The sequence below is a fragment of the Grampus griseus genome (genome assembly GCF_964374135.1).
Source record: "Grampus griseus genome assembly, chromosome: 15".
NCBI classification, from domain to species: Eukaryota; Metazoa; Chordata; class Mammalia; order Artiodactyla; family Delphinidae; genus Grampus; species Grampus griseus.
The window spans coordinates 84419032-84446531 of record NC_139009.1 but is presented as its reverse complement, the minus strand read 5'-3'; the positions used below and the strand labels follow the sequence as shown (position 1 = coordinate 84446531).

Below are 27500 nucleotides of genomic sequence, written 5' to 3'. Positions count from 1 at the left end.
TTTCTTTCAATATGTACAATAAACTTGTGAAACAGGTACTATTAACCCACAGTTTTAAGTATATGCAAATTCAGCTGGTAGTTTTCATAGCTGATTTTCAGTTCAGGTATTTCTGACTTTTGTTATATTATTATAACACAGCTAACTGGTGTTGCAGTTACATATGGCAATGAAAACAGAAGCCAAGGTAAGTACCAGACCAGAACAGAGATGGAAGCACTGAACTAATGTAAAAGAATATACATGACTCTTTAAGAAACATTCTGTGGAATATAAAACCTCAGGTTTGAGATCAAGAGGCTTATTAAACAAAAGAAAGGAAGGAAGAAAGAAAGGAGGGAAGGAGGGAGGGAGGGATGGAAAATGCTTAACCACTAACTAGAAGGCAAGATAATTTATCAACCATTTCAATGTAACTGCAATCTACCTATTCAAAAATATTGTTGGAATTATAAGGGTAGAGAAGTACCACGGTGTTGGACCCTTGACCTTAACAAGCAATATGACAGAAGGGCTTTATGAGTGCTAAAATTTGAGAATACTACTAAGCATATGCTTTTCCATGTGACTGTTATTGTAGCAACAGAAGGAGGCGATACCACTGCACTGAGCTGCAGATTCAGAAGAGCCTGCTAAGCTGATCCACTAGTGAGTGAGGTCCCCGCACACGAATTTGCCCCAAAGCAGCATATACTTAAGGACACTTGCAATTTGTCCAAAAGTTCAATCCAAACTTGTCAAGGATCTACTGTACTCTCTGAATTAACTAACTGAACCATCAGGTATAAAATCTCCATATCCTAATTGATATTCTGTCTAGAAGGCAAACACCACCCTGTGATCAGAAGCAGAGGCTGGGGAACGTGGGCAGGAGGGAGTTGCTTTTACAAACCTAGCCATCAATCACTCTTCTGGGGTTAATTGTGCTCCTACAGCATTTAGGATGTCCTCTCCCTCTTGCGTCATCAATTTCATAAAGAATCTTGACAAGTAAACACGGAAGAAGGGCCCATACATATGTTGAAGTATGTCAGCATCAGAGCTGAAACTTTCTCCTAATCATGATACAAACTACAAAGCTGTGAAGAATCAATTGTAGATGCTTCACTAATAAGAACCATCCTTCACTGTGTTGTCTGTAATGTAAATGCAAATACCGGAGCACAGAATAGAGCAATTTAACCACTGAACGACAACTGCATCACAGAAACATAGTAAAGCCATAGCCCGCGAGCAAACTCCTCACAGAGCCGAGCCGTGCCTCAGATTTTGACAACAATATGGTGAGGCCATGTGTTGTCTAGCAACTCTGAGCATTTCAAAACATTTTTTCAGAAAATATACAGACAGTATGCTCTGCTAATGTAAAGGTTTGGCTTGGTTATTTGCATACCATTTGCCTTATGCCAACACATTGCGAACCTTTTTTTATTATTTGTTGATATGTTTTTTTTTAATTAATTTATTTATTTTTATTTTTGGCTGTGTTGGGTCTTCGTTTCTGTGAGAGGGCTTTCTCTAGTTGTGGCAAGCGGGGGACCGCTCTTCATTGTGGTGCGCGGGCCTCTCACTATCACGGCCTCTCTCGTTGCGGAGCGCAGGCTCCAGACGCGCAGGCTCAGTAGTTGTGGCTCACGGGCCTAGTTGCTCCGCGGCATGTGGGATCTTCCCAGACCACGGCTCGAACCCGTGTCCCCTGCATTGGCAGACAGATTCTCAACCACTGCGCCACCAGGGAAGCCCCCTGTTCTTTTTACTCTTCCTTACATCATGTGAATCTCTTGTGCTTTCAGGTGTTTTCATTTTTAAAAATTTACTTTATGAAAAACCAGTAGATTTATACACCTTTTCTTCAAAAATTGTAAAACCCATTACTGAATTTAGAGTATTTTTTGAAAGTATTGCAGGACATCATGTAGATGATTCTTAATAAGGAAGAATTAACTTATATTTAATTATTGCTGTTACTTGAAGAGCAATTACAGCCTGAAAGCAATGAATAATAGTTGTTTCTATCACTACAACTTTTTAACTTGTTCACTAGTTGGAGATATAGTCCATTTAATTCCTATCAGATCAGCCTATGATTATACCCATGGAGTAAAACAGTACTTCCCTACTTTCCCTACCCGTTAAATTGCCAGCGTTTTATATGTATACATGTGTGTTTGTGTTTGTGTGTGTGTGTGTGTGTGTGTGTGTGTGTGTGTGTGTGTAGGTAAAGACTGACAGATAAACAGAAGGAAAATGAACTAACAAACATGGAGAAACTATACCAAAGGCCAATGGTTCAGCTACTACGGCAGCAAAAGTGGATGATGGGGGCCTGCATGAAGTAAGGGGCTAAGAGTCAGGAGACTGGTACTTATAGCTAGACCATTCAAATACATACATATATTGAGGTTAATTGGAGTCAAGTTCTTCACTGCCTGAAAAGGGAGTTACAAATTTGAAATGGGGGAAAGCTAGAATGAACTTTATGGTGTTTTTTTAAGAATTGAATATATCAGTGTGAATTTATGGCTTTAGATAGATGAATGAATGAATATAGAAGTAAAAGTATATGTTTGTTTTAAAATACACCTCTGTGCGTGTATGTACCTAGATGTATTTTCTGGCTCTGCTTCCTGAGAGGGTCTGGGAGCAACAAATCCCCAGTAGCATGGAGGACACCAAGTGTCCAGACCTTGGCTTCTAAATACCAGGAATTAGGACATCTCTAAGGAATAGTTGAGTCCAGGCTGGGACAGGAAGTACCACACGAATCTGGAACATCATGTTACACCAAAAAAGTACAGATGTGCTCAGAGAATAATGTGGGCATTTCAGAAGCCAGATCATGGGGCTTCTGCTAGCCAATTCTGAGAACATTTGATTATCAAACAAATAGTGATAGAGGCCCATTACATCTCATCAAATGAAACAGGAATACATGAGCCCACACAGATATAAATAAGCGAGTGAATAAATAAGTGGGGAGAAGGGAATGCCTTTCATTCAGAATGCTAACTTATAAATGTAGAAGGAATAGCTGAATTAGAAACCACCATTTGGCAATCATTTAAGTCATAATTAATTCAGGCAAGAAGCAAAAACAGATACTAAAACTAGTGGATGAAATTTAGATGAGAAATAAATATTTACACAGGCTCAAAGTCTTTTCCCACAAAACACATATTAGTCATAAAGAAAAAATAGTAACTTCACACTAAAGAAACCTGGCAAATCCCACCTTACTCAAGTGATCAAAGTTAATATCACCAAGGACATGACAAACTGATGTCACTCACCACCTCATGAGATTCAATGAGAACACGGCATCACTGCTATGATACTGCAGCGAAAAAATGAAGAGCCTAAATCCAATCATGAGGAAGCATCTGACAAATCAATTCAGGAACATTCTAGAAAATCACAGGCCTGTACTCTTCAAAAGAGCCAAGCTCATGAAGGTCAAGGAAGGATTTATTCTGGTTTGATGGATACTCACATGACACATCTAAATGCAAAGCATGTTCCAAGACTGGATTCTTTTGCTATTAAAGACGTTATTGGGAAAATTAGCAAAATTTGAATGGAGTCTCTGGGTGAAGGAACTTACAATTTCTGTGTAAGTCTGAAAATATTTCAAAACAAGAAACAAAATGAATTACTCAAAAAAAAAAACGTGTGGGGGAAGTCTGTGGCTGCGTGTGTTGGAGAGTGTATATGTTGCGGTGGGAGGAGAGTATGCGTGTGTTTCTTTCACACACCCAGAAAGATACATCTCCTTTCTGTGGAATATCGTGACTATTAATGAAAAGTAGTATTATTGATTTGGTCCACCTACCAAGTGAAGAGTCTCCTCTGGGGCAATACCAATACTATGGAAAAATCTTCATGTTTTTCCCTTGATATCTTAAGACCTTCATTCATAAAAACATAAGCAGTAACTGTCTTGAGTGACAAGTGAGTTACATTTCAAACCCACTTGCCATGGTGATTTTAGCAGGAATAGAAAATATTGCTAATATTCAGGTAGTAATTTGTTTTAAATGAAGTTATATTTAAATTAGGTCACACATTTTAAAAGCATAATTTATTTCCTATTGAATTTTATAAATTTATATCTTTTGAAGTCCAACAAAAATTCATAAAATTGCTCAATGGAGGCATAATCAAAATATGGTCCCAAAGCCCACGGAGAGTTGTGATCACAATGAAACAATGGACGAATAATTGTCACATCAAGAACATGTTGGGTCTCTTTTATTGGCAGTGTGGGGAAGAGCCATTCAAGCTTATGATTTTTGCACAGTTTCTCTCACAAATGTCATACATTCAATTTGGAAAACATTTTTTGAAACAAAGATCACATAAAATTCAGTCACAAATTAGGGACGCAATTGCTAATGATAAAAAACATGGAAATAAAACCAAAAGGATTTCCCCAACGCCAAGTCACAGACTGAGAAATAAAACTGCACGTCTTCAATATTCCAGATACAAGAACAGAAAAGAAAGCATACTAAAAAGATCATTTATTTATTTATTTATTTATTTATTTATTGGCCGCTGCCACAGGGCCTGCGGGATCCTTAGTGCCCAGACCAGGGATGGAGCCCATGCCGCCTGCACTGGAAGCGTGGAGTCTTAACTACTGGACAGCCAGGGAAATCTAGGGATTTCCCTAGAAAGATCTTTTATACTGTATTATAAAAACTGGATTTTAAAATGCATTCCTAGGGAAAAGCTAGCCACAGAAATGAAAACTTTCTTCTTCAAAAGACAGGCAAATGCCAAACCCCTATATTCTTGCCTAGAAGTACATATACCTATATTTAAAAAAAAAAAAAAAAAGCCTTTTGGAGTTACTGAAAAACAATAAACTTGATCTTTAGCTGCTTAGATGTAACTGAATTGCCTTTGAAATGTACTTAAACAGATTGAATTATGGACAGTTATTGGTTACTTGGGGAAGAATCATAAATTCCAGATGATTCACTGGCCTCTTTGCCTCCACACATATTCAGTGGAAACTCATTTTGGCTTTCAGTGGCCATAGGAAAGGCTGCGGAATTCCACAGTCAAAAAAAAATGCTTCATGAAGGAAGTTATAGTGAATACTAAATTAGAATCAGGATAACTCATCTTTTCTCTGTTCAGAGGACATACACACTGGGGAGACAGGGCAATTTTCAGCAAGGGCATCTATATAGAACTAGAAAGTAAGCTTCATAACATTTTAGGGATGATAACACCAGCTTACTCATCGTGTCTATTTTCAGAGGATGGAAATGAGGTCTGCAGTAGTTAATTGTCTACCGAGATCAAAAGTTTAGCCTGTGGCATAACTCAAACTGAAACCCTGATAGCAGGTGTGACACATTAGGTTGAAGACATTCCAAAATATCCTACAATATGGAAACTATTCCAAGGAGGCAGCAGGAGACTAGGTTACTTCTCCAGGTGGAGCTGCCTGGAAGGCAGGGCAAGAGTTCATCCTAAGTATAGAAGTAAAGAAAAAAAATCTGGAGTGTGGGTAAGAATGCTAAGGACAGCAGCATTCATGGAATGGTAAGCCTAGATCTGACGTGCTCAGAAGAAAGAACAAAAAGGACACTTGATAAGCTATGTATTTACTATCATTTTCTAAAAGGAATCATAGCAATTCATGAAGAAATATATAAAAAATGCAGTCTGCAGATCTGCATAGGAGCACTGAAGGACATAACTGACAACATCCCCACAAGGAGTTTTTGAGGAAGAGACACCAACAGTCTTCATACAAACATTTCTTACATTAGCCCGTATTAATGTCTGAAGGTATAATGTTAAGCTCCAATGGTCTGAAGGTTTTTCTAATGGGTAAAAAGCATTCCATGTATTTATTGTTTACTGTTTCTCATTATTTCTCAGCCTTTTAATTGAGGTATAAGTTAAATAGAGCAAAATGTATGGATTTTAAGTGTATAGTTTGATGAGTTTTGGTAAATCTAAACATCAGTGTAGCCACAACCCGTTAAAAATAGAACGTATGCATCACTGTCCCTCCAGAGAGGGTCTTCATGCACCACCCACCCACCGAAAGCATCTATCACTATAGCGTAGTGTTGCCCTTAGAACTTGATAGAAATGACATCATAGCAGCATGCCATCTTTTGTCTCTGGCTGTTTTTTCCCAACATAATGACTGAGAATCCATCCATGTTGTTGCTTGTGTTAGCAGTTTACTCCTTATGGCTGAGCGGGATTCCACCGTATGAACCTACCAATTCATCCCGTGGTATCCACTCATCTATTGGCGAACATTTGGACTCTTTCTAGGTTTTGGCTATTATGAATTAAGCTCCTATGAAAATAACATTGAGTTTTGCAAGGATGAATAGCATTTCCTTAGGCAAATGGTTTTGAAAAAAAATTGGCAAAAAAACCACCTTTTTACAAAACATGATCTTCTTCCCAAGAGAGAAAATGGCGCCGGGCTTACCGATGTTCCAGCGGTGACCTAGAGCGCAGCTGCCCAGACTCCCCCCACACCCCGAGCAGGCCCACGAAGCCCTACCGAGGGCACAGTTGTTATTCTGACATTCTCCTCCTCAAACATCAATTTTTCCAACAAAACTTTCGACAGTCATGCGCTAGTGCTCACGAAGAGGCTAAGCTCTCCAGGTGCCTAAAGCACAGGGCTTTTCTGTAACCGGTTGTTTTCAATCCCCTAATTTTTTAAAACTTTCATGATGTATTATTTGAAACATATAAAATACGACATAAATATGAATGTTATGAAGTTTCATTATAAAATGAACCCCTGTGAAGTGGTCCCCAACCTAGGAACCAGACTACCGTCCATGAACTGGTTTTTTCTGGGACTCCTTTGGAAAGAGAGTTGCTCCTCAGGTATTTAAAGAGAATCTCTGGGCTTTAAGTCAGTGGATAAAATTTAGATATCTCCCTTGAGAACTGGCAAGGGATTTGACCTTTGGGGATGGAATATGTGCCCCCTCACGATATGGATGACATTGGGGTCCATTAGGATTATCTGATTTGAGCCCAATTCTCATACAAGACTTTGGATAATATCTGAAAATTGTCATGTGTAGGGCCACTACCTTTATGTATGTATTTTAAAAGCATGGAGCGTTGACTTATCAAATGTAAACATTTTAAAAATTCCACAATATATGAAAATGAATCTTGACATGTGTTAACTTTTAATATGTTAGGAATCTTAAAAATTGCAGTGTTTGAGGCGTTTCTCAACTTCTAAGAAGCCCTATGTGTCATTCCAGAGGAGGAAACACGAGCATTAGTGCAGGCTGAATCTACTCTCACAGGTCCATCCAAAGTCTAAACGTATACCTGGTTTTTTTCCTAATCATTATATAATGGGGAAAGGAAAATTTACCAATTCTACATTTTCTAAAGAGTAATACTTGTTATTATATTGTAATATACTTCCAAAGCAGTCTTGCATATAGTACATATTTCATTCATTAAAAAATTAGCTTTTCTGATAAAATAAACTAGAAGTTCTTAAAAATAATTTAAATTGTATTTATGTAACAGCTTGTTCTTTAAATTAATACACATTGCCTTCTCTTATAATTCAATTATGCTCGCTTTTACATATCATATTTCAGAAATTGTAAAACTACCAATGCACAATGATCAACCGTCAACATTCTTTGCTTATCTCCACTCTTCATTTTCTGACTCACTTTCCACTGATTTTTCCCCAATTTTCTGAGATGGCCTGAATAACTTAAACAGTTATAACTTCACGACTATACATTTTCATTACATTTATCTGATTTCCAAATATTCATTGCTGCCCTCACCTCCTCATACTACTTCCCAAATACATGAGTTGCCTCTTCCCTTTCATTTTCTGGCCTCATGTTTTATTTAGTCAACCAAACCTACGTAATATCTATCATCTATCAGATTTTTCAAGTATTTATTACTTTCTTAGATTGGTATAATAATTTTAGGCATTAAACATCCTATATATTCAATACTCTGCACTCTCTTGAGAAACAATTATTGACAGAGAATGATCATGAGGTTATATCCATCCCTACAAATAGTTAGGGGCTTAATCTGAAAAGCAGTTTCATTTAATGCCAAGGAAGTGTCTACTGATGGTAACTGAGTTTCAGGAAGTATTTAGTGGTTGAAGACCACAGGTGTGGAATCTGTCTGCCCTGCTTCTAGGTTTACTGTCCAGAAAACTTTAAACTTTACCAGCTGAGTACCACTGAGCAAGTTTTTTACTTCTCTGTGTCTCCGTTTCTTCATTGGTAAAACAGAGATAATTCAAGTGCCCACCGCAGAGAGCAGTCACGAGGAATTAACGGAGGCGAAGTACTCAGCAAGATGCGTGGAACAGGGCTAGCGCATGAGGAGCACTGGCTACTTTCACTGTCAGGCTTTGGCATGAGCTCGTGCTACGGCTAGAAATGTTGTTCTCTGAAATCTTCTAAAGCGTCAGAGCTTCTCATGTGACTAGGCTATTTCAGGGCTGGCCAAGAGGCAAGAGAATAAACTTGCCATGGGGCCTTCCCGTTCTGAAGGAAAGGTCGCTTCACATGTGTCTGCCAGTGTCTCGCTGGAATTCTCCACCAGGTGGCACACGCCACCTCACAGCCCCACTAGGGCACATTCTGGAAAGAACATCAGGTGAACCCAAACTGGGGCTTATTCATATTAAGGACGTTTTCTTTTTCCACTGCCCAGTCAAGCAAACCTCCCGCCCCTCCTCGACAGCCCCTGCGTTACAGGAAGCAAAAATTCTTCCTAGGACAAACCCAGCCTATGTTGATCTGATCATTCAGATGAATCTGTACTCCGTGTGCTTCTCTTCTACACGAGAAAGTATAGAGAAAAAAAAGGCCTCAGAAAATGCATAACATAATCTAGTAAAGGAAACAAAGAGCAAAGTGACAGTTTGGGGGAAGGGTGAGGAATGAAACAGAATATTTGCAAACAAACTAAATGCCTTAACAGTACTGGGTAAATAGTAGATGTTAATGGTACACGTACTTTGGAAAAGGAGAATGAAGCAGATGGAAGCTCATTCTGCCCTTCCACCACGGCAAATTAATTCCAAACCAGAGATCCTGTTTGTAGGCCAGAAAGTCTGGTCACCCAACACATCTGAAGACTCCCTTTCAGGGTGGAGATTAATTATACCCCGTAGTAATATGTCATGTGAGTGAAAGCATTCATTTGCCAGGCCTGTTGCTCTAGCTCTCAGAAAAACAGCTCAGGGCTTCCCTGGTGGCGCAGTGGTTAAGAATCCGCCTGCCAATGCAGGGGACACGGGCTCAAGCCCTGGTCCGGGAAGATCCCATGTGCCGCGGAGCAACTAAGCCCGTGCACCACAACTACTGAGCCTGTGCTCTAGAGCCCATGAGCCACAACTACTGAGCCCACGTACCACAACTACTGAAGCCCGAGTGCCTAGAGCCCGTGCTCCGCAACAAGAGAAGCCAGTGCAATGAGAAGCCCATGCACTGCAATGAAGAGTAGCCCCCGCTCGCCGCAACTAGAGAAAGCCCGTGCGCAGCAACGAAGACCCAACGCAGCCAAAAATAAATAAATAAAATTTTTTAAAAAAGAAAAGAAAAACAGCTCAGATACATTGTTAAAGGGGGTGGGGAGCATTTAGTCAAGTCTTCAGAAAAGTTCCACCAAAGCTATTACTGAGCAAGCCTCTCACACCTCGACTCATCTGGGTAGGAGTCAACCAGGAACCAGACTGTCTCCAGCAAGGACGGTGTAACAAGCTCAGGCTAGGGTGGGGACTCACAGGAACGAGCCAGCTGTGGCTCTCCTCTCTCCCCTCGCACTCCCCCTCCTTCCCACAGCCTTCATCTGGTTGAGACACTGGAAACTCACGGGACTGGGTGTGACGTGTCCCTTTTGAATTCTTCCTCTGGGAACTTGTGTCCTCACTTTAGTGCCACATACAGGCAGACCGGGTTTTATCGCATTTTGCTTTATCGCGCTTCTCAGATGCTGCACTTTTTAATAAATTGAAGGTTTGTGGCAACGCTGCTTTCAAGCAAGTCTGTTGGTGCCATTTCCCAACAGCATTTGTTCATTTCATGTCTCTGTGTCACACTTTGGTAATCCTCACACTATTTCAACCTTTTTCATTATTATATTTGTTAGGGTGATCTGGAATCAGTAACCTTTGATGTTACTATTACAAAAAGATTACAACTTGCTGAAGACTCAGATGATGGTTAGCACTGTTTAACAATGAAGTCTTTTTTAATTAGGGTCCATACATTTTTTAGACATAACGCTATTGCACACTAATCAATTACAGCATAGTGGGTCTGGAAGCAAACGCACAGTATCTCCAAGGTGTACCTGTGCTTACCATATCGGTTCCTATTCAAAACCAAGTCTGGACAAGTCTGATTCTAACAGCCTGTTACACATATTTCAACCAATAAGCAACATGGAGAGAAATAAATGCTCAAAGAACTATCTGAGAAAGAAAATAAGGCTTTAAAGTATTTTTGTAAATAAAAGCTCTTCTAAGCGCTTTCCTATTTAATATTAACCAAGGTTGACTTGTTCTAGCACTTGACATCTATAAAAAATGTCAGATCAAGGACATTAAAATTCCACATGATAATAGTATCAGTATCCAACACAATAATTTTTGTTGGATACTGATACTATCCAAATAAAGTCCCAAATATGACAACTGAAGGCAGAAAGCAAGTGTACAAAGCAGGTAGTTTTAGAAACATAAGAGTGACTGGGTCTTCTGTTCCTACTTGGAAAGCAGATCTGTATACCCAAACCTTTGGCCTGAGCAAAAGGGAAATCCGAGCAGCCCTTCTGCAGTTCATGAAAATCAGAGACACTAATTCTACGACAAAAGTACATCTGGCTGATATCAGTAATACACAGTTTTTATTAATCACTATTTCTTTCCCCCACCCACCTCCAACAAACCAGAGCTCTGAATAAAATGCTGAAGTCCTGGACTTTGGTGAAATACTCAGTTCCGCACTGGGAAGTGATGCTTTTGATTTTCCCCTGAGAGCCTACTTCTTGCTAAGAAAGACGGAAGCTTTAGCAAAGCTGGCAAGCACTCACTGGCCCTCCTGGCCCGTTCCCCTCACACAGGAGGCCCCCTTTGCCTCTCGGGGATCAGCAGCTGTTTACAGGCTGATTGTTCAGCATACAGACATGGGGACAGCAGGTGTAAGCGGGGAGATGAGTGTGCTTCCCGTAAGTTTAGAATGCCTGCCTCTAGGCTGTCAGCAGCTCTCCCCTAATCCCTTCCTGCTTTGGGGCTGTTTCCTCCACATACTCTTCTCCTGCCCTGACTGCCGCCGTGTTCTGCTTTGTCTGGAGGGAGACGTGAGGAGCAAGACACGACCCCCAGTGCCTCCTGTGAGCCACGTGTTCAGTCGCAGCCGAAGGAAAATGAGAGTCTGAAACAAGTCCCTTGGCTTTTGTGAGCTATTTTTTCTAGGATGAAGGCAAAAAAGTCTCTTGTATTATGCATCCATCGCATCTATCTTATCTCAAGTAGAAATGAGTCATGTTTACCATGAGCTATACAAACTCCACGGATCTTTTTTAAAGAAACAAAAAAACAAACCGCAAATCCAGTTTACTTCTGAGTCAGTTTTGCCCTCTACATGTAAGAATGTGACATCCCCTTCGTATCCACTTACCTTCCCTATAGTGTGTTTTTAAGGGGGTTCATATCCCTACACTCTTAGAAAGCACTGTCCTCCAGACCAGAAGGGAGCAGGTTGGAGCCCCACAAGGACGTGCTCAGGCTGTCTGTCCCACCTGGCAGAGGGTTTATACAACTCACCCCGGTTCACACCGCTCACATTCCTGGTGACCAACGGCAGCTTGGTTGGGCAGACAGCTGGTGAAACAGCTGTCTGGGCAAGAAACATACCCTGTGCTCACAGAATGGGGCAGGAGTCAGGCCACAACTTTACCTCCATCAACCTTCCAAAGGACTAATTACACAGCAAAGGTGTCCTCTCCTTCGGCTAACACACCCTGGGCCTGGAGCGTGGGCTTCCATGTTCCTCCGACTTACAAGACGTCTGTGTAGTCTCACCAACGTGAGACTCTAACAAGGATTTAGCCAAGATCCAGAAGCTTTCCAGGCCCCTCTGCTCAGGTGAGACTCTGTCTAGCTCTCCATCCAGCAGAAAAATGTAACCCCAGGTTGTCATTCAGGTAAAGGGGATTTCAATTATGGAAGAAGAATCTTTCTACCCTGATATGCTGGTAAAATACTAATGTCTAGCTTTTTTATGTCTTTTCACCCAATATCAGTGTCCCAGAACATCCAGACCCCATCCTCATTCTCACTTGTGTACTCAGGGATCTTACTCCTGTGTAGCAATTCCTGTATGGATGTCGCTTTGCCCAGGCATTAGGAATACTCAGCTGTACAGTAATCTTCTCCACATAATTCAAATGTTTTGTAATGTCACGCCTCCTTGCATCTTTCCTAACACATCCAATATCACAGGGTTAGGAGAAAACATGCGTCGGCCCTTTGCATCTGAGTACTCCTGGAGTCCACGTTGAAAGAAAATTCAGCAACTGTTTAGGCATTGGGATGAGACTCACTGAAACACACTCGGGTGTCATAACGTCCTGACAATTACCGTGTGCTTGGTCCAGAACCGACCTCCCGTGGGGGACACATGGCCCAAGCTGAGGAGGCATCTGCCCAAGTGCAGGGAGTGGCAACATATGGCCTCCAGACCTTTTAGCCATTGACAGAACAAGACGAAAAACACGGACCCCACCCCTTGCTCACACGGACAGCTGTGACATCAGCATGCCACGGCCATGTGTGGAATGCCCCAAAATAGTCTTCTTGCTGATGCCAAAGAGTCTTTCTGTGTGCACACACCCAGCAATGGCCACTTGGAATTTGGTTCTGCCCTCTCTTAAGGCCATCTGTCCAAATAAAGAGAGAGTGTCCAGTCTTGTTTGTGGCACTGATAAAGTAGTCACAGAAGCTGTGGGCCCAGGCTGCACCTGTTCCCAGCTGCCCGGCTGAGCACAGAGTGTTGGCAAAGGAAGACCGCGAGGCAGGGAATGACAAGGCAAGCCCTAAAAGGGGGAGATTTGGGAATACTAGTTCCATGGAAAGAGAGGTCTTCGCTTTGAAAACATAACATCTAACCAAAGAAAGCATGACAAATTCAATCCAGTTTAACTCAGTGAAAGACTACACGCACAGTTCCATGTTAAACGTAGTACAGAAAAATCCTGGCTGCCTGCCCCAAAAACCTAGTGTTTAGCACATATTTTCCTAGTGTCCATACAGAATAGTATGTAAGTTTCCATCTCCACATCTGAAAGGATTAGCTGCCTATTAACAAATCTGGGGATGTTAATAATAGACAATTGGAAGGTTTTGAAAATTCTTCTGTCAATAACACTCACATCTGAGGATGATTTATTTGCCCCATAACTGCTTTAAAAGATGTGTCTCGTGGTAGAAATTGCTACCTGACAGTAAATTTTAGTTATTCCTGAGAACACCACTTTTACTGCCCAAACTGATAAAAAATAAACAGTAATTTTTTAATCTCATCCAACAGAATATCTCTCTGTTCTTGGGAAATAAACAGTCCTATAAAAACAATAAAGAATAGTGCCACGAAGGAAATTAAAAGTCAGATTTAAAAAGAAGTATCCTCGTAATCGTCTGGTTGAGTGGCTTTCAGGATGGGCTCCCAGAACACGGTGGACCCCTCCCAAGGCGTTTCTGCATAAAGACCTGAGCCGAGAGGACTTCAGACCCACACCCACTGCAGCCAAAGATTCACTGGAAAAAGGGAATCCAGTGGTCAGAGGCACATGGGTGCAAATCAGACGCTTAATCTCCCTTCAGAGTCCTCAGCCAACATAATTATTTAGATCTGCTACTTTCTCAAAAAAAGTATAAAACGGAAAAAATGACCAACAATTTTTTTCAAAAGCACTACACACACACACACACACACACACACACACACACACATACAGAAACACACAATTCTCTAATAAGACCAAACTCAGGATCAGAGCATTTCTGAGTTTAAAACAATTATGTTGCCCATAATGTTAGTACTAAACTACTGCTAGTACATATTTCCTTTATTGACAAAGAGTTTAAAAGATTAAAAAGCAAAGAAGAAGAAGAAACTAATATTTACACATTTTAGTAGAGTGCTATTGTTTCTGGGAAGACCATTCAAAAATATACACCTTAACTAGACATTTGGATAAACCGAGAGTAGAATGTGATTTGGGGGAGAAGAAATATTTGGTGAAAAAGATGCTCAGTTTTAAGGCATATAAGGGGTTTGGTCTTATGGAATTATGAAGTAAAGAAGAGAGATTATCAATTACGAGATCTAAGTGAAAGAAGCCAGACACAAAAGGCCATGTATTATGTGACTCCATAGACATGAAATGTCCAGAACAGGAAACCCCCAGAGACAGAAAGCAGGTCTGTGGTTCTCAGGACTGGGAGGCGCGCAGGAGCAGAGCATGAGGTTTCTTTGTGGCGTGATAAAAATATTCTGGAATCAGACAGTGGTGATCCTTGCCCAACTCTGGGAATATATCAAAAAACACTGCATTATATACTTTAAAATGGTAAATTTTGTAGTATGTGAATTATATCTCAATTGTTAAAGTTATTTCTTTAATTATGAGCTCAAATGGCTAAATCTGGGTCCTTGAAAACTCAGTGAAGAAAAGAGTTTTAAATAAAAGACAAAAATAAAGACAGAATAAGTTAAATAGAGGGCCCTGGTCCCCACAGTGTTATTGTTTTGTGGGGCTTTTTTTTGTTTTTTTTGTTTGTTTTTTTGCAGTACGCGGGCCTCTCACTGCTGTGGCCTCTCCCGTTGTGGAGCACAGGCTCCGGACGCGCAGGCTCAGCGGCCATGGCCCACGGGCCCAGCCGCTCCGCGGCATGTGGGATCTTCCCGGACCGGGGCACGAACCCGTGTCCCCTGCATCGGCAGGCGGACTCTCAACCACTGCGCCATCAGGGAAGCCCTGTTTTGTGGTTTTTTAAGCTCTCTGAGCAGAGGATCTATGTGATTATTCTTTTTATTCCCTCTGCAAAAAAATTAAGCACAATATTATGCAAAAATAGTGTTTAAAGGAACTATTTGTTAATTGATCATTGATTACATGATTTTGGGCAACAGCATGAGCCATCTTTGCAGTGATTAGAAAGACAGTAGAGCTCCCCACTCTGTCCCTTTCCTTCACGGTCACTACAATCCCAGGTGAGACAACTGGTCCCTTTTATGGGATGCTGCAATAGACTCAACTCAGGTACAGTTTGGTCTTAGTCGTAGTGTAGTTTGTCTAAATTCCCAGAACGTTTATGTTACAAAAATCCTTGTGCTTATGTTTTCAGGTTAGTGCTCTGGCTTTTATTTCCTAATTAAATTTAAAAGTCTTAAAATTCACAAGACTCACCTATTCAATTATTTTTCTATTTGTACTATGATCCTTTTAGCAGGAATTAGACTAGTTAGAAAGCTGACTAAAAAAGATACAGGTTTTACAAAGAAGAGAAGGTGTTTAGATAATGCACATGAACCACAATTAAAATGGAAGGATGATGATATAGAAAAAGATGCTTTTTACCTACAATAAATAAATCATGAGGGTTTGTAATATCACAAAAAGCTTCACCTACACCCAGATGTTACAGAGAGATGTGTTATAGCCCCCTTTTACAGGTAGAAAATTAACAGGATAAGAGAGATTAAAGGGCTCTTGCAGCAGAGCTTTCCTGTCTACTGTCTTCATTCATATAATGTGGATACAATGAGCAAATGGAAAACGGGAAGTCCCTGGAAAAGTGTGTGACATATAGGTAGCACTCAGGAAATATTGTACATGAATATTAACATATTATTACTACTAGAAGCCTCACTCCTGAAACTAGAAGTGGAAAATATGAAGATATGGCAGAAAACCACAGCTGGAAATCATACCCTTCACGATGGACGTACCTGCGGCGATGTAGGAGCCTCCCCCGGCTTTATAGAGAAGATGGCTGGCGAAGGGGGCTGCGCAGATGATCAAAAAGCTCGCAGTCACCACAGAAACTACCCCAAGAAGCATCAGGACCGCCCAGAAGCCACGGTAAACTGCAGACCCCAGGAGAAAAGGACAAGAGAAAGGCACACTTAGATTGTGAACGCAGCAGACTGTCACACAGTAAGTTTCTCTCTTCAGTTTTCTAATTTCAGCCCCAGCACTGCTGGACGGAATCCCAGGCTGTGGTCCTGAGTTCTCTTTAAAAGGAAGCCTCACCAGACGACTTTGGACTCAATGATGCCGAACTTCTATCAACAAGCGCTTGGTATTTACACCACATATGTGCTTAATATATACTCTGGGAGCTCATTTTTCTAACCAGATTATCCATGTTAGAAGTGGGAACACCTAACGTTCTATAAAGACTCCTCTTGAGAAAGTTCCCAGATAGGTCACACATAGGTGTTCACACCAAAAGGACAAGGACATAAAAAGGCATTCATATTCACAAATGCTGCCTCTTAATTACTGCCAAGATAGTGTTTATACCACAGTGATCCCTTAGAAGCTGGTAATGGTCCCCCCAATCTCCTAACAAAAAAGTACACTTCTATTTAGATTGTGACTCTACTGGAAAATAGTCTTAAGGTAATAAAAACGACAAGCAAAGTGGAAAAAAAAAAAAGGGTTTGTACAGACTGAGATTTAAGATCAGATATATTTAAGGCTTACTACTTTCTATTAATATTTGTTCCTAGAAAGATTTAAAATGAGAAGCTATAGCGGTCTCTTAGTCAAGGACCAGTGAGTCTGAACTAATGGATGCAGCTGGTGATAAATAAATTGTGGATTTGGTGACATACAGTGATCAAATAAAGAAGAATTCTAATGTGCATTTTTGAGTGGGATAATTACCGATCTCTTCAACAAATTCATCATTTCCCAAAGGCTAAAACACAAAAATAAATTCCTACGTGTGTAAATGAGGGAAAGCTCACTGAAACACATTCATGAAATTACAGTTTTTTACAAAAATACAGAAACTTTATAAGAAAGCAAAGAATGATTTTTCTCAACAAGCCACCTGGCAGAGGAAGAAATATATCAATCAACTGGAATCTTTAAGAGAAAAGAGAATGGGAGGATGGAAAATCGAGGAGAGGAACCACCGCAGTTAAATGAGAAAAGAAGGCTTACATTTCCGCGTGAATAACTCGGTTTTGAAGACAGAAACAAAAGGCAGGCTTCCACCTCACAGGCCAATGCCATCCATCTGGCAGTGGCTGCCAGGCTTGCTGGTGAGGAAGTATTCTGTGGCTGTATTCAGGGTCCTCAAGGCACAGGGCAGTAAAGCACTGATCAGCTCTCAGTGCGGGAAGTGAAAGTGAAAGGCTTTGAGCCAAATGTCGGCCATCCCTGTCCTACCAGAGTTTGCTAGATAACTGGTGAGCCTCACATGTTACACTTTCGTTCACTTCATTTAGTGCACTATCACGCGGTCGTTCTGTGGCAAGTGCTGGGGTATAAACATTCGTAAGAGGTGGTCCGGGGAAAAGGAGCCCTTCTATCACCTCTCCAATCACCCTCTGATCACCCTCCAATCACAACTAAGACTAGACAAAATGGCAAACAACAGGAGTTTGGAAAGTAAACAACAGCAAGTGGATTAAGGAGGGAAGTAAAACCTTAATGAAAGATCAACTCAGCTGCAAAGGGTTTTCTGGGTTTTTTCTATTTTTTTCATCCAGGATTTGGCCTCAAGGCAAGCCAAATTGGGAACTGTGTAAAAAGGTTCAAAGAGCACAATATCCCTAGTGAAGGCCGTCATGCTGGCTAGAGAAGCAGGAGAGGGGCTCTGCAAGCCAGAGTATGGGGAGACCTCATGTTTTTATTCTCCTCGCCCTGCTTCACAGCCAGCTTCAAACATAGATCTGCACTGCCACTCCCATGGGGGAGTGGACGTTTAACATCCCAAAGATGATCCAACTCTCAGGATAAAAGAATCAGAAAAAGAAACCCAATTGTGCAAAGAGTGGGGGAATCACCTTTTCTCTTGCTGGTCTGCACTGGTGCCGCTGCAGGGAACTCTGCCACAGCACAGGAGACCAAAACTCTAAAGGAACCCCATCTTTCTACCCAGAGAAACTGGGAAAAAGGGGCCGTGGAAGCCAGAGGGTGTACACAGCAGAAAATCCCACAGATGAGAGAGGGCTGGACCAGAGAATCTCCAGTTCTGTGTTTGAATCTGTACAAGTATTGGGCTCACTCCCCACGTTGCACACATGCAGAAAACACCCAGAGATGTATAGCAAAGGCTCTGAGAACTGAATTACAGTATAAAAACCACCCAAGTACCAGAGCAAGCCCGGAGCGGTGATGCCCCAGGCAGACCCAAATAGCATAGAGAAGTGAATTGACAATGCAGCTACTATCACAGAGGAAAAGGACAGAACCATGCCAGCCAGTTGCCTATTCAAACAACAAATCAGTATTCTCCAGAGGATTTTAACAATACGTGGAGACTGACAACAAAATATTCAAAATGTCTAGGATACAATCCAAAATTTCTTGATATACCAACAACCATGGAAATCTGACCAATTCTCAAAGGACCAAGCAATCAGTAGATGCCAACACAAACACGATCCAGACATGTGAGTTAGCAGGCAGACTTTGAAGTCGCTTTTAGAACCAGCTTCTATGAACTAAGGTGAACACTCCTGAAATGAACAGAAAGATAGAAATTCTCAAAATAGAAGTAGTATCTATAAAAAAGAGAGCTAGGCTGAACTTTTAGAGTTGAAAAATACAATATGTGAAATAAAAACTCCCTTAGATGGGCTCACTAGCAGAACAGGGAGGAGAGAGGAAAGAGCAACAAACTTGAAGAGAGAACAGTAAGAATTATCTAGTCTGAACCACAGAAGGAAAAGAGACTGAAAAGAAAAATGACTAGAATCTCAGGTACTTGTGGGACAATATCAGAAGATCTCACACTTGTGTCACTGGAGTCCCTAAAGCAGAGGGAAAACATATTGGTGCAGAGAGAACATTTATAGAAATAATGCCTTCAAACTTCTTAAACTGGGTGAAAGACAAATTTACAGATACAAGAAACTCAGCAACCTCCAAAGAGGACACACTCAAAGAAATCGGCCTAGATACGTAATAAGAAAATTACTGAAAACCACAGGCAAAGTCTTGAAAGCAGCTGGGGGTATGGGGGTGGAGATGACCCATTAGATGGACGGGAACAGTAATTCCACGGATGGCAAGTCTCTCATCAGAAGTGACTGAGGCCACTGCCCAAGTCAGAGTGGACATTGTGAGCTGTGGGCACGTTGTCACAATCACCGCAAAGTAGAGGAAAAGGGTTGCTGGCAAAGATGCTGACTTGGGTGGTCCCCTTTCATGATCACAGGGTGTACATTCAATCAGAGGGGCTGCTCGAGGACTGAGGGCATGCTGGGGACAGAGCAGCCCTGTGTGAGTAGAGGGCAGAGGAGGTCTGACAGCTTCCACTTTCAGGTTGGGGACCCTGAGTAAGTACACAACAGTAAAAGGCACGGCAAAGAAACAAACAGAAAAAGAAACGACTGAGGCCAGAAGACAGTTAAACAGTATCTTAAAAGTGCCCCAGAAAAAGACCTGTCAACCTAAAATTCTGCCTCCAGTGAAAATATCTTTGAGGGATGAATGGAAAAGAAAGCCATTTCTCAAGGAGGAAAATATAGACTTTGTCATCAGTAGACCTGCTCTACAAAGAAATCCTAAAGAAATTTCTTTAGGCTGAAAGGAAATGACACCAGGGTTTCTTTGAAATTTCAGAAGTGAAGGAAGAGAAACAGAAAAGGTGGATATCTGCGTAAATATAGTAGATTATTTTTCTCATCTTAATTTCTTTAAAATATATTTGACTGTTGAAAGTAATAAATAAATATATATATATATATGGCATAATACAGTAAAGAAATGTAGGTTTCAGAATCAGAGTGACCTGAGTATGCACTCTTACCTGCAATGTAACCTTGGACCACTTACTAAACTTATGAACCTGTAAAACAGGAATGCTTTCTGAACCTTCACTTCTGTAAGATAAGAATGTTTGTGTCCATCCTTCAGAGCTCTTGGAAGAATTACTAACAGTGTATTTGAAGTGTGTGGCATTTCACAAGAGACCAATGAATGCCACTTATTTTGTGGCTGCTTTTATTGCATGTTAAAATTTCATTTACAAGACACAGCAGAGGGTATTATGGTCAGTAATAGGAAGGTGGATTACTTCCCCCAGAGAGCCTTGCACAGTGTTTTTTGTGTATCATGGACATTAGGAAATCCCTTTAGATTACAGTACAGGTTGTGTTTGCCAATACACACAGTTCCACAGAGCTTTCACACTATCTTCCATGGGAAGTTTCCCTGTCCACTAAGAAGGCACTGGCCACGTTTCATACCACACGGCTCTACTCTTAATTACCCCAAATACAAACAAACGGGGTCAGATACCTGACACAAAGACCGAAACATGGTGGCCTCTGACCCATGCAGAGATGAGCTGAGCTAATCAGTGTGACCCCCTGAGAACGGGAACACTGCAAAAGGGAGAGGATTCACAGCAGAGTTGAAGCTACAAAGAAGCACTGGTAGCTGATCCAGAAGAGCTGTGGTGAGCCACGGCCATAGCCAAGCAAGAGGGCAGGAATTATGACTCAGGCCATAGAGAGGGCAGAAAAAGCAGAGGAGCCTCTCCACAGAGAGAAGCGGGGGGACTGCCAGAAAGAGAAAACACCGGGTGAGGGTGAGAGAGAAAGAGAGCCAGATGGAAATGGCGGATAAGTGCTCCCCAGAACTGCTGTTCCTGAGACCTGCTGCTTCCTGCCCTTGGTGTGCCCTAGCAGAGCAGCCTGACTTTTGATTCTGAGTCCCCGGTGAAAGGCAGGAGCAACAGATCTGTACTTAAAGGAGGGGGCACCTGGCTGCCTGGAGAGTTGTGACCATACAGACGTAGCTTCCAAGTAGAATTCCTTCCTGCAGTCACCACAGGCTTTATCTTCTGCCTGTGCTTCAACATTCCAAAGTGCGCAACTTTAAGCCTATTTCAAAATTTCTTGGAATTTCCTGTTTCTTAGCTAATTATATTACCTAGTTTGCATATGTGGCACACTTTGATTCCAGAATTGAAATGTTCAGTTGTAATGAAGAATCAGCTCCTGGAACTGGGTAGTTCTTTCACTGTCTGAAGTAAAACTGAGGCAATCAGAGAATTTTCAAAATAAAATGAATGTTTTGAGATATTACTAACTGGGTGACTCTGAGAGACCACAGTTTTCCAACATAAAGCACAATATCCTTCAAATAAGTTTATAGCAAGGATTGAGAACATATATGAAAAGTAGCCGCATGCAGTAAGGAATCAAATGTATTTGCTATTACTATTATCTTTACATGCCTTGTAATAAAATACTCTTGTCAACAATGTGCTTGACACTTAAAAGATATCTATTTATCTCATGGATTTAGGATGGGGACAAGCTTTCAGTTCTAGTATATAGACACTTTAAAAATTTTAAAGGCTGTTCTTGTTTGGTTTAAAGGATGTTCTTGTTTGGTTAGTGGTTTATACTGTTTAAGACTCCTAGATCTTGAATGTATCTCTGAGAATACTTAATTTGTTTCCTTGTTCTTAATATGAGCCCATAAAAACTGCAAAGCTTTGTCTTTGAAAGCTTTGGACTGTACCAAGTGAAAACATCTCTAAAAATCCAATTCGACCATTTAATACAATTTAAAGCTCAACTTAAACAATACTGAATTTCTATTAATTCCTTAGAACATGAAGCAAGATTTACAGTGTAAATAGATTTACATGTAATCTATATCATCACAATTTGGATTAATTAAAGAAAGCTTCATCTGAATCTGTGAAAGGCCAAAATTAACTACTGTTTTCAAAGAAATGAAGTTCTGTCAATTCTAGATAAATTGGTGAACTGACCTAACAAAGTGATCCTTGGTCGGGTGTCGTAATGAGGAAGATGATGAATAATTAGTCTAACAACAGACATTATAGAAATGGTTCTCCTGAAGTACTCAGTTTATTTTCCTAAATCAATTAAACTTTTACCTTTACAGTATTATCCTGTTGTTTTTATTAGAGAAAAGAGACATCAAATCATTAGAGACTGTCTAGTTTGTTAACTAAGAGTGTATATGAATGCAAAACAATGTTCATGATGTCTCAGTTCATTCATAAAAAATTACATAACATAAAGAGTCTTAACTGTACCGCAAATTCAAATTTCAGATTCAAACAAATACTAAACGATCTCATGTCCCAGAAAGTACCCAAAAGGCCTAATTCCAAGTGACACACCTAGGAAGTGTAGGGAGACATCTGTTAAGAATCCTTCAGGTAGGAAACATACAAATCACCTCAAACGACAGAACAGTGAAGACCATGAAATAAAGTGGACTTTTAATTATACACATCAATATGTGTGCATGTATATGTAACTGCGCGTGTGTGTGTGTGTATGCCTGTGCAGATTACCACAGACAGGAAGCCAATGGCAGAAGTGGCACCTGTTCCAAATTCCATGTAAGGGGTTAAAAAAATAAAACCCTACAGTATTTCTTTTCCACTAAAAATGTAATAAAAACGTACAGAAACCTCATTAGTTTAGACGATGGGCAAAAGCAACCTGAAGTTTTAACTGTGGATTTATTTTAGAATAAGTCCCATTCCAAGTCATTCACATCCATCCAATATTCCAAACTGATGTCTCACAGGGGACCTCTGAGCAGGGCCCTGCCAAGTTTGCCTGGTAAACGGGCACACTGCTGTAACCAGAAGCCACTTAATTTGGCAAACGTATTTGGACAGCTCTTCAGGTGCCAGGCACCGAAAGCCGCTAGAGCAAGACAGAACCCTTGCCCTCACGAGTTCAGGCCAGTGAGGGAAAAGCAGTTAGCACTGTGTGCTAAGTGCCCTCGCCGAGGGGTGCCCAGAATATCATGAAGCCAGATGACTCCTGCACAGAGGCCACTGTTTCAGGGCTGGATGGGAGTAAGAGAAGGCCTACCGTACTGGGTATAGTTGAACTGGGTCTTGACGTTTGCCTAGGATTTCAGTAGGCAGAAGGCAGGAGGAAGTGACGGGGGAAGGGAAAGCAGCTTCCCTAAGCTGCCACCCAGGTGGATGAGGGGAAGGACAATGAGGAACCCAGGAAGGTAGCCAGTGCTTCACATGCCACTCGAGGGCTGACGCTTTATCATACTGGTCCTAGGAAGCCCCTGAAGTCAGTGATCAGAGCTGGTGGCCACATGTGTATGAGAGTATCATTCCTGTAACTGGATAGAGAATGAACTGGCAGGAAAAAGACAGAACAGGGAAAACAAGTTATGTAGTTATCACAGTCCCCGAGTGGGAACTAATGCCGGGCAGCTGGGGGAGAGGTGAAACGAGCTTCAGTGATTCTGTTGTTACAGGTAGTAAGAAACCAGCAAGATAAAGGCTGTCTTCATGGATTTCATTTATATATCAAAACAGTTTGTTCTGTTGAGATACTAAGAAATCTCGTCTTGATTTTGTAACATTTCAACTTACACAACAAACCCTCTTTCATACAGAGCATAGGGGGAAAGTCAATCCAAATGATCACAATTCCAAATTCGTAGTGTTTTGATAAATTATTTTGTTGGGTATATAAAAATGTAAATATTGTATTTGCAGTTTAAAGATAAACTTAAGTGTTATTCATTTTTCAAAACTTGCTATCTTGCCTCAGACACCTCACAAAGCTAGTTCAGAGAGCTAATCCTGTATTCCGACACATCCTCAAGCACACACGGCGCGAAGTGCTGTAAAACGGTCTAAATGAAGCCAAAACAAAACACATCACCCCCTCCACCATCCTCGGCAGCAAACGAGAACCCCCAGCATATGTCGCCGTAGCTTCAGGCAAGACGCTTCTGCTACACAGGCCAGCAGGCCTGTCCTGCATCTCCACGTACTACTTGTCTTGGCGATGTCGGGCGGGTCTAAAAATACAGCAATGCCCGCACCAGAGCAGAAGGACAGGCTGTACAGAGCGGCCGTGTCGGAGCTCCACAGGCCGGGACGTGCCAAGCCAAGCCACATGCTCTGCTCGGGCCACTGATTTTTCAGGACAAAAAGAACACTGAAAGACCTGACAGAGTTTATTGACTTCCCTCTTGTAAACTTGGCAGTGAAGGAAGAGCTGAGAGGGAGAAAGCGCCTCAGGAAGGAGGGGCAGGGCCCTCACCACCCACACTGGCTGTGACCTTGGGAAAGGCCCAGAAATCATTCTCAAGTTTCTCTTCCTGAGAGTCTCGGGGAGGGAGCGGCCGGAAGGGAGGCTTGCCGGGGAGCTGGGCAGAGGGGCGCTGCAGGAATGCAGGTAGGAGTGGTGGCAGCACCCTCAAGGTCGCAGTAGGGAGGGAACCCAGGCTCTCGGCAGTGAGTGAAGGGGACCAGAACAGGCCACCCTCACATATGCCAGTTTGGTGTAAGGATTATTTTGAGCTGGGAGCAAATGAGAATCAATGAATGCAGAAGGAAACCTCTTAGGAGTTTTCCTTATCTAACTGGGAGGAGAAACTTCTGAGAAATGAGGACTTCCAGGGGAGTTTTATGGCCACGAAAAAGACAGCAAGTCAACACCAACATGGGTCTTTAAACAAAGCTACAAATACAAGCCATATGTTCCATTGCTTTCTCTCCTATACTTTTCCCGGTCACTTTCCCACAGTTTACCACCCGAGCCCAAACCTCTTCTTCCTTTGTCTTGTCGCATCTCCACGTTCATCGTTCTTGGCTAAAAGGTATGTAAGTTCCCAGGCCTCTCTGCTTCTTTGGGTCTTCACGTTTCTATGAAGGCCTCCGTATGTACACATAACCATAAACCTCTCCTATGTCAATGTCCATTTTTATCATCTAATTTGCAGGGCCCAGTTCCTGAACCTAAGGGGGTAGAGAAAAATGTTTCTTCCTTCCCTGTGGCGGCACGGTGTACAAAGCCACTCAGACCCTCACACAGGGGGCCAGGTGAGCATCCAGAGTAAAGCCCCAGCTCCAGGGTCTTCCTCTGACCCCTGCTGCCTGAGGGGCCTGGACTGATGGCTCCCCTCCCCGCTCAGCTTCCAGAGCCACCCTGGAGGGCTTTAACATCACACCCAAGCTAGGATTCCAAACCACACCAACTGAGTGAGAATCTCTGAGGGTGAGCACAAGCGACCATATTTTTAAAAGCCCCCTAGAAGAGTGGGATGTACAGCCAGGATGAGAACCACTGGACTGCTGAGTCTCTCTGGAGCTGCGAATTTTATTGAGAAGGTGCTGCTCAGCCTTTGCAGGGATTCTCTCCTCTGTCATCACAAAAATCCCTATTTTGTGATTTACAGATGAGGCTCAGAGAGGTTACGTAAAGTCCCCAAAATGAAACAGCCAGTAAATGACAAGGTCAAGATTTGAACTCAGGGCTATCTGAGCTCAGTCTCAGACACCATTAGCCTCAATGTCTGTGGTGTTTATTTCCAATAAATTGTCACTGATCCATCTAAGGCTTCTAGGCTCAAATCCTCCCACTCTGGCTCCTCGTACCTTATCCTCCAGAAATGCTGAAATTATACTGAAGTTTCCGGTGGGGAAATGCTGTTATCACACCTGTAGGCTTTCATAATACTGCCTCTGTCAGCTAGAATACACAGCTTTCCAACTTGTCGTTTGAGATCCAATCAAACATCCCCCCCGACCCGCCCCAAAAGGACACAGTGGAGTTATGTCCTCATCTCCACCAAAAGGCAGGAGAGAGTAGAATCAGACTCAACAGCTGGAATATCTCTTACCAGTTGTGTGACCTTGGGTAAGTTACTTAGCTCTCCATGCCTCACTCTCCTTCCCTAAGATGTGATAATAAAGATACCCATCCTAGGGCTTCCCTGGTGGCACAGTGGTTGAGAGTCTGTCTGCCAATGCAGGGGACATGGGTTTGTGCCCCGGTCCGGGAAGATCCCACATGCCGCAGAGTGGCTGGGCCCGTGAGCCATGGCCGCTGAGCCTGAGGGTCCGGAGCCTGTGCTCCACAACGGGAGAGGCCACAACAGTGAGAGGCCCACATACCGAAAAAAATAAAAAAGATACCCATCCTATAGTGCCCTTAAGAGGACTGGAAGAGTTACTGTGAGTCAGCCCTGAGCAGTGCCTTGCCTCTGCACTCCATCAGGGTCTTGACACATGCCCGTCACCAGACAGCACTCTGCGTTGTGCTTCTGTCTTTACATTTCCACCTCCACTTCTTGCCTGTGCATTCCTGCAGGGCAAAAAACTCAGTCTTGCCCATCTTTCTAACCCCAGGGGAATCTTTATGGCTGGCATGTAATAGATGCTCAATAAAATATGAATAAGTGAATAATCAATAACTTATCACTCAGTCTCCACTGAAATCTCAATGTATACAGTTCAGGTTAGTGAGATATTTAATGGCCATGGGACAGAATGAAGCTAACTCATTCAAAACGGAAATGAATTGATGGTCTTGGCCTGTAATCACAATGGCTAGGGATCACTTAAATCCCTACTAGGGAGAAACAGGCACTCGGAAGAGAAGAGTTGAGGAATCAAGTGATGAGATGTTAACACCTGGATACTAAGTAAGAGTACCAAGGACTATGTAACCATCCTTTCCAGGCTGCTGAATACCCAGCACATAGAAATGAATCAAGAACATTGGGAACTTCTGTAAATGTTCCTGCCCAACTCTAACAATGCCAGAAGAGAGGCAAATTTCCTCATTAACTGATTCCCTCTTAAAAAATCAGCTATTCCTGAGAAGACTTGCTGTCTTTTATACTGAGCCATGAAAGGAACATTTTTAGGATCCCTTTATTCATATACTTTTTTCAAACATTGACTATGAACCTGTTTACCCAAAGCTTTTGGCAGATAATTGAAAATAATTATAGCAAAGCCTTGCTTACTTGATTGTAAGTTTTCTAGGACTCCTGAGCCTTCATTTTCATATCTTTCAGATGATTTGCCTCCACAAATCTCTAACACCTTAGAAATCACACTTCTCTGAGGAATTTTATGGTCTTTCATTGCAACTATACATCCAGGAATCTTTCTCTAAGGGATGTGGCTCAAAAGTAGTTTCTATATTTCTTTATCAGAAAAGTTAGTTTGAGAATTGCATAGCACTAAGATGATTTGATATGTCCCCTCTATTTTGATCATAAAACACCAACAAAAGAAGTGATAAACAACTGAATTGAATCCCACTCTTTCATTTACCCATGCTCAAACATTGATTGAAAAATCTATCTTGTATCAGGTGCTGTGCTAGATAAGTACATACTGGTGATACGCCATGAAAAAAGTCCAGTATGTGCTATCAAGCAGTCTAACGGGAGAGAAACACACCATCAGA

General features: G+C 41.9%; 1 protein-coding gene across 3 annotated transcripts in view; it reads right to left on the bottom strand.

Annotated features, from left to right (window-relative positions):
* Nucleotides 1-27500, bottom strand: part of TMEM182 (transmembrane protein 182) — a 49761-nt gene that overhangs the window by 2752 nt on the left and 19509 nt on the right. The window contains exons 4-5 of one of the 3 annotated variants that reach the window (XM_082672031.1): nt 16026-16163; nt 13983-14600 (exon numbers count right to left, since the gene is read on the bottom strand). The exons of 1 other annotated variant lie outside the window; for it this stretch is intronic. In XM_082672031.1, the coding sequence (XP_082528157.1) occupies nt 14506-14600; nt 16026-16163 (233 nt within the window). In that variant the 3' untranslated portion in view covers nt 13983-14505. Of the gene's footprint in view, nt 1-13982; nt 14601-16025; nt 16164-27500 lie in introns of those variants that run through there. One more of the 3 variants, XM_082672030.1, reaches the window with a different exon arrangement.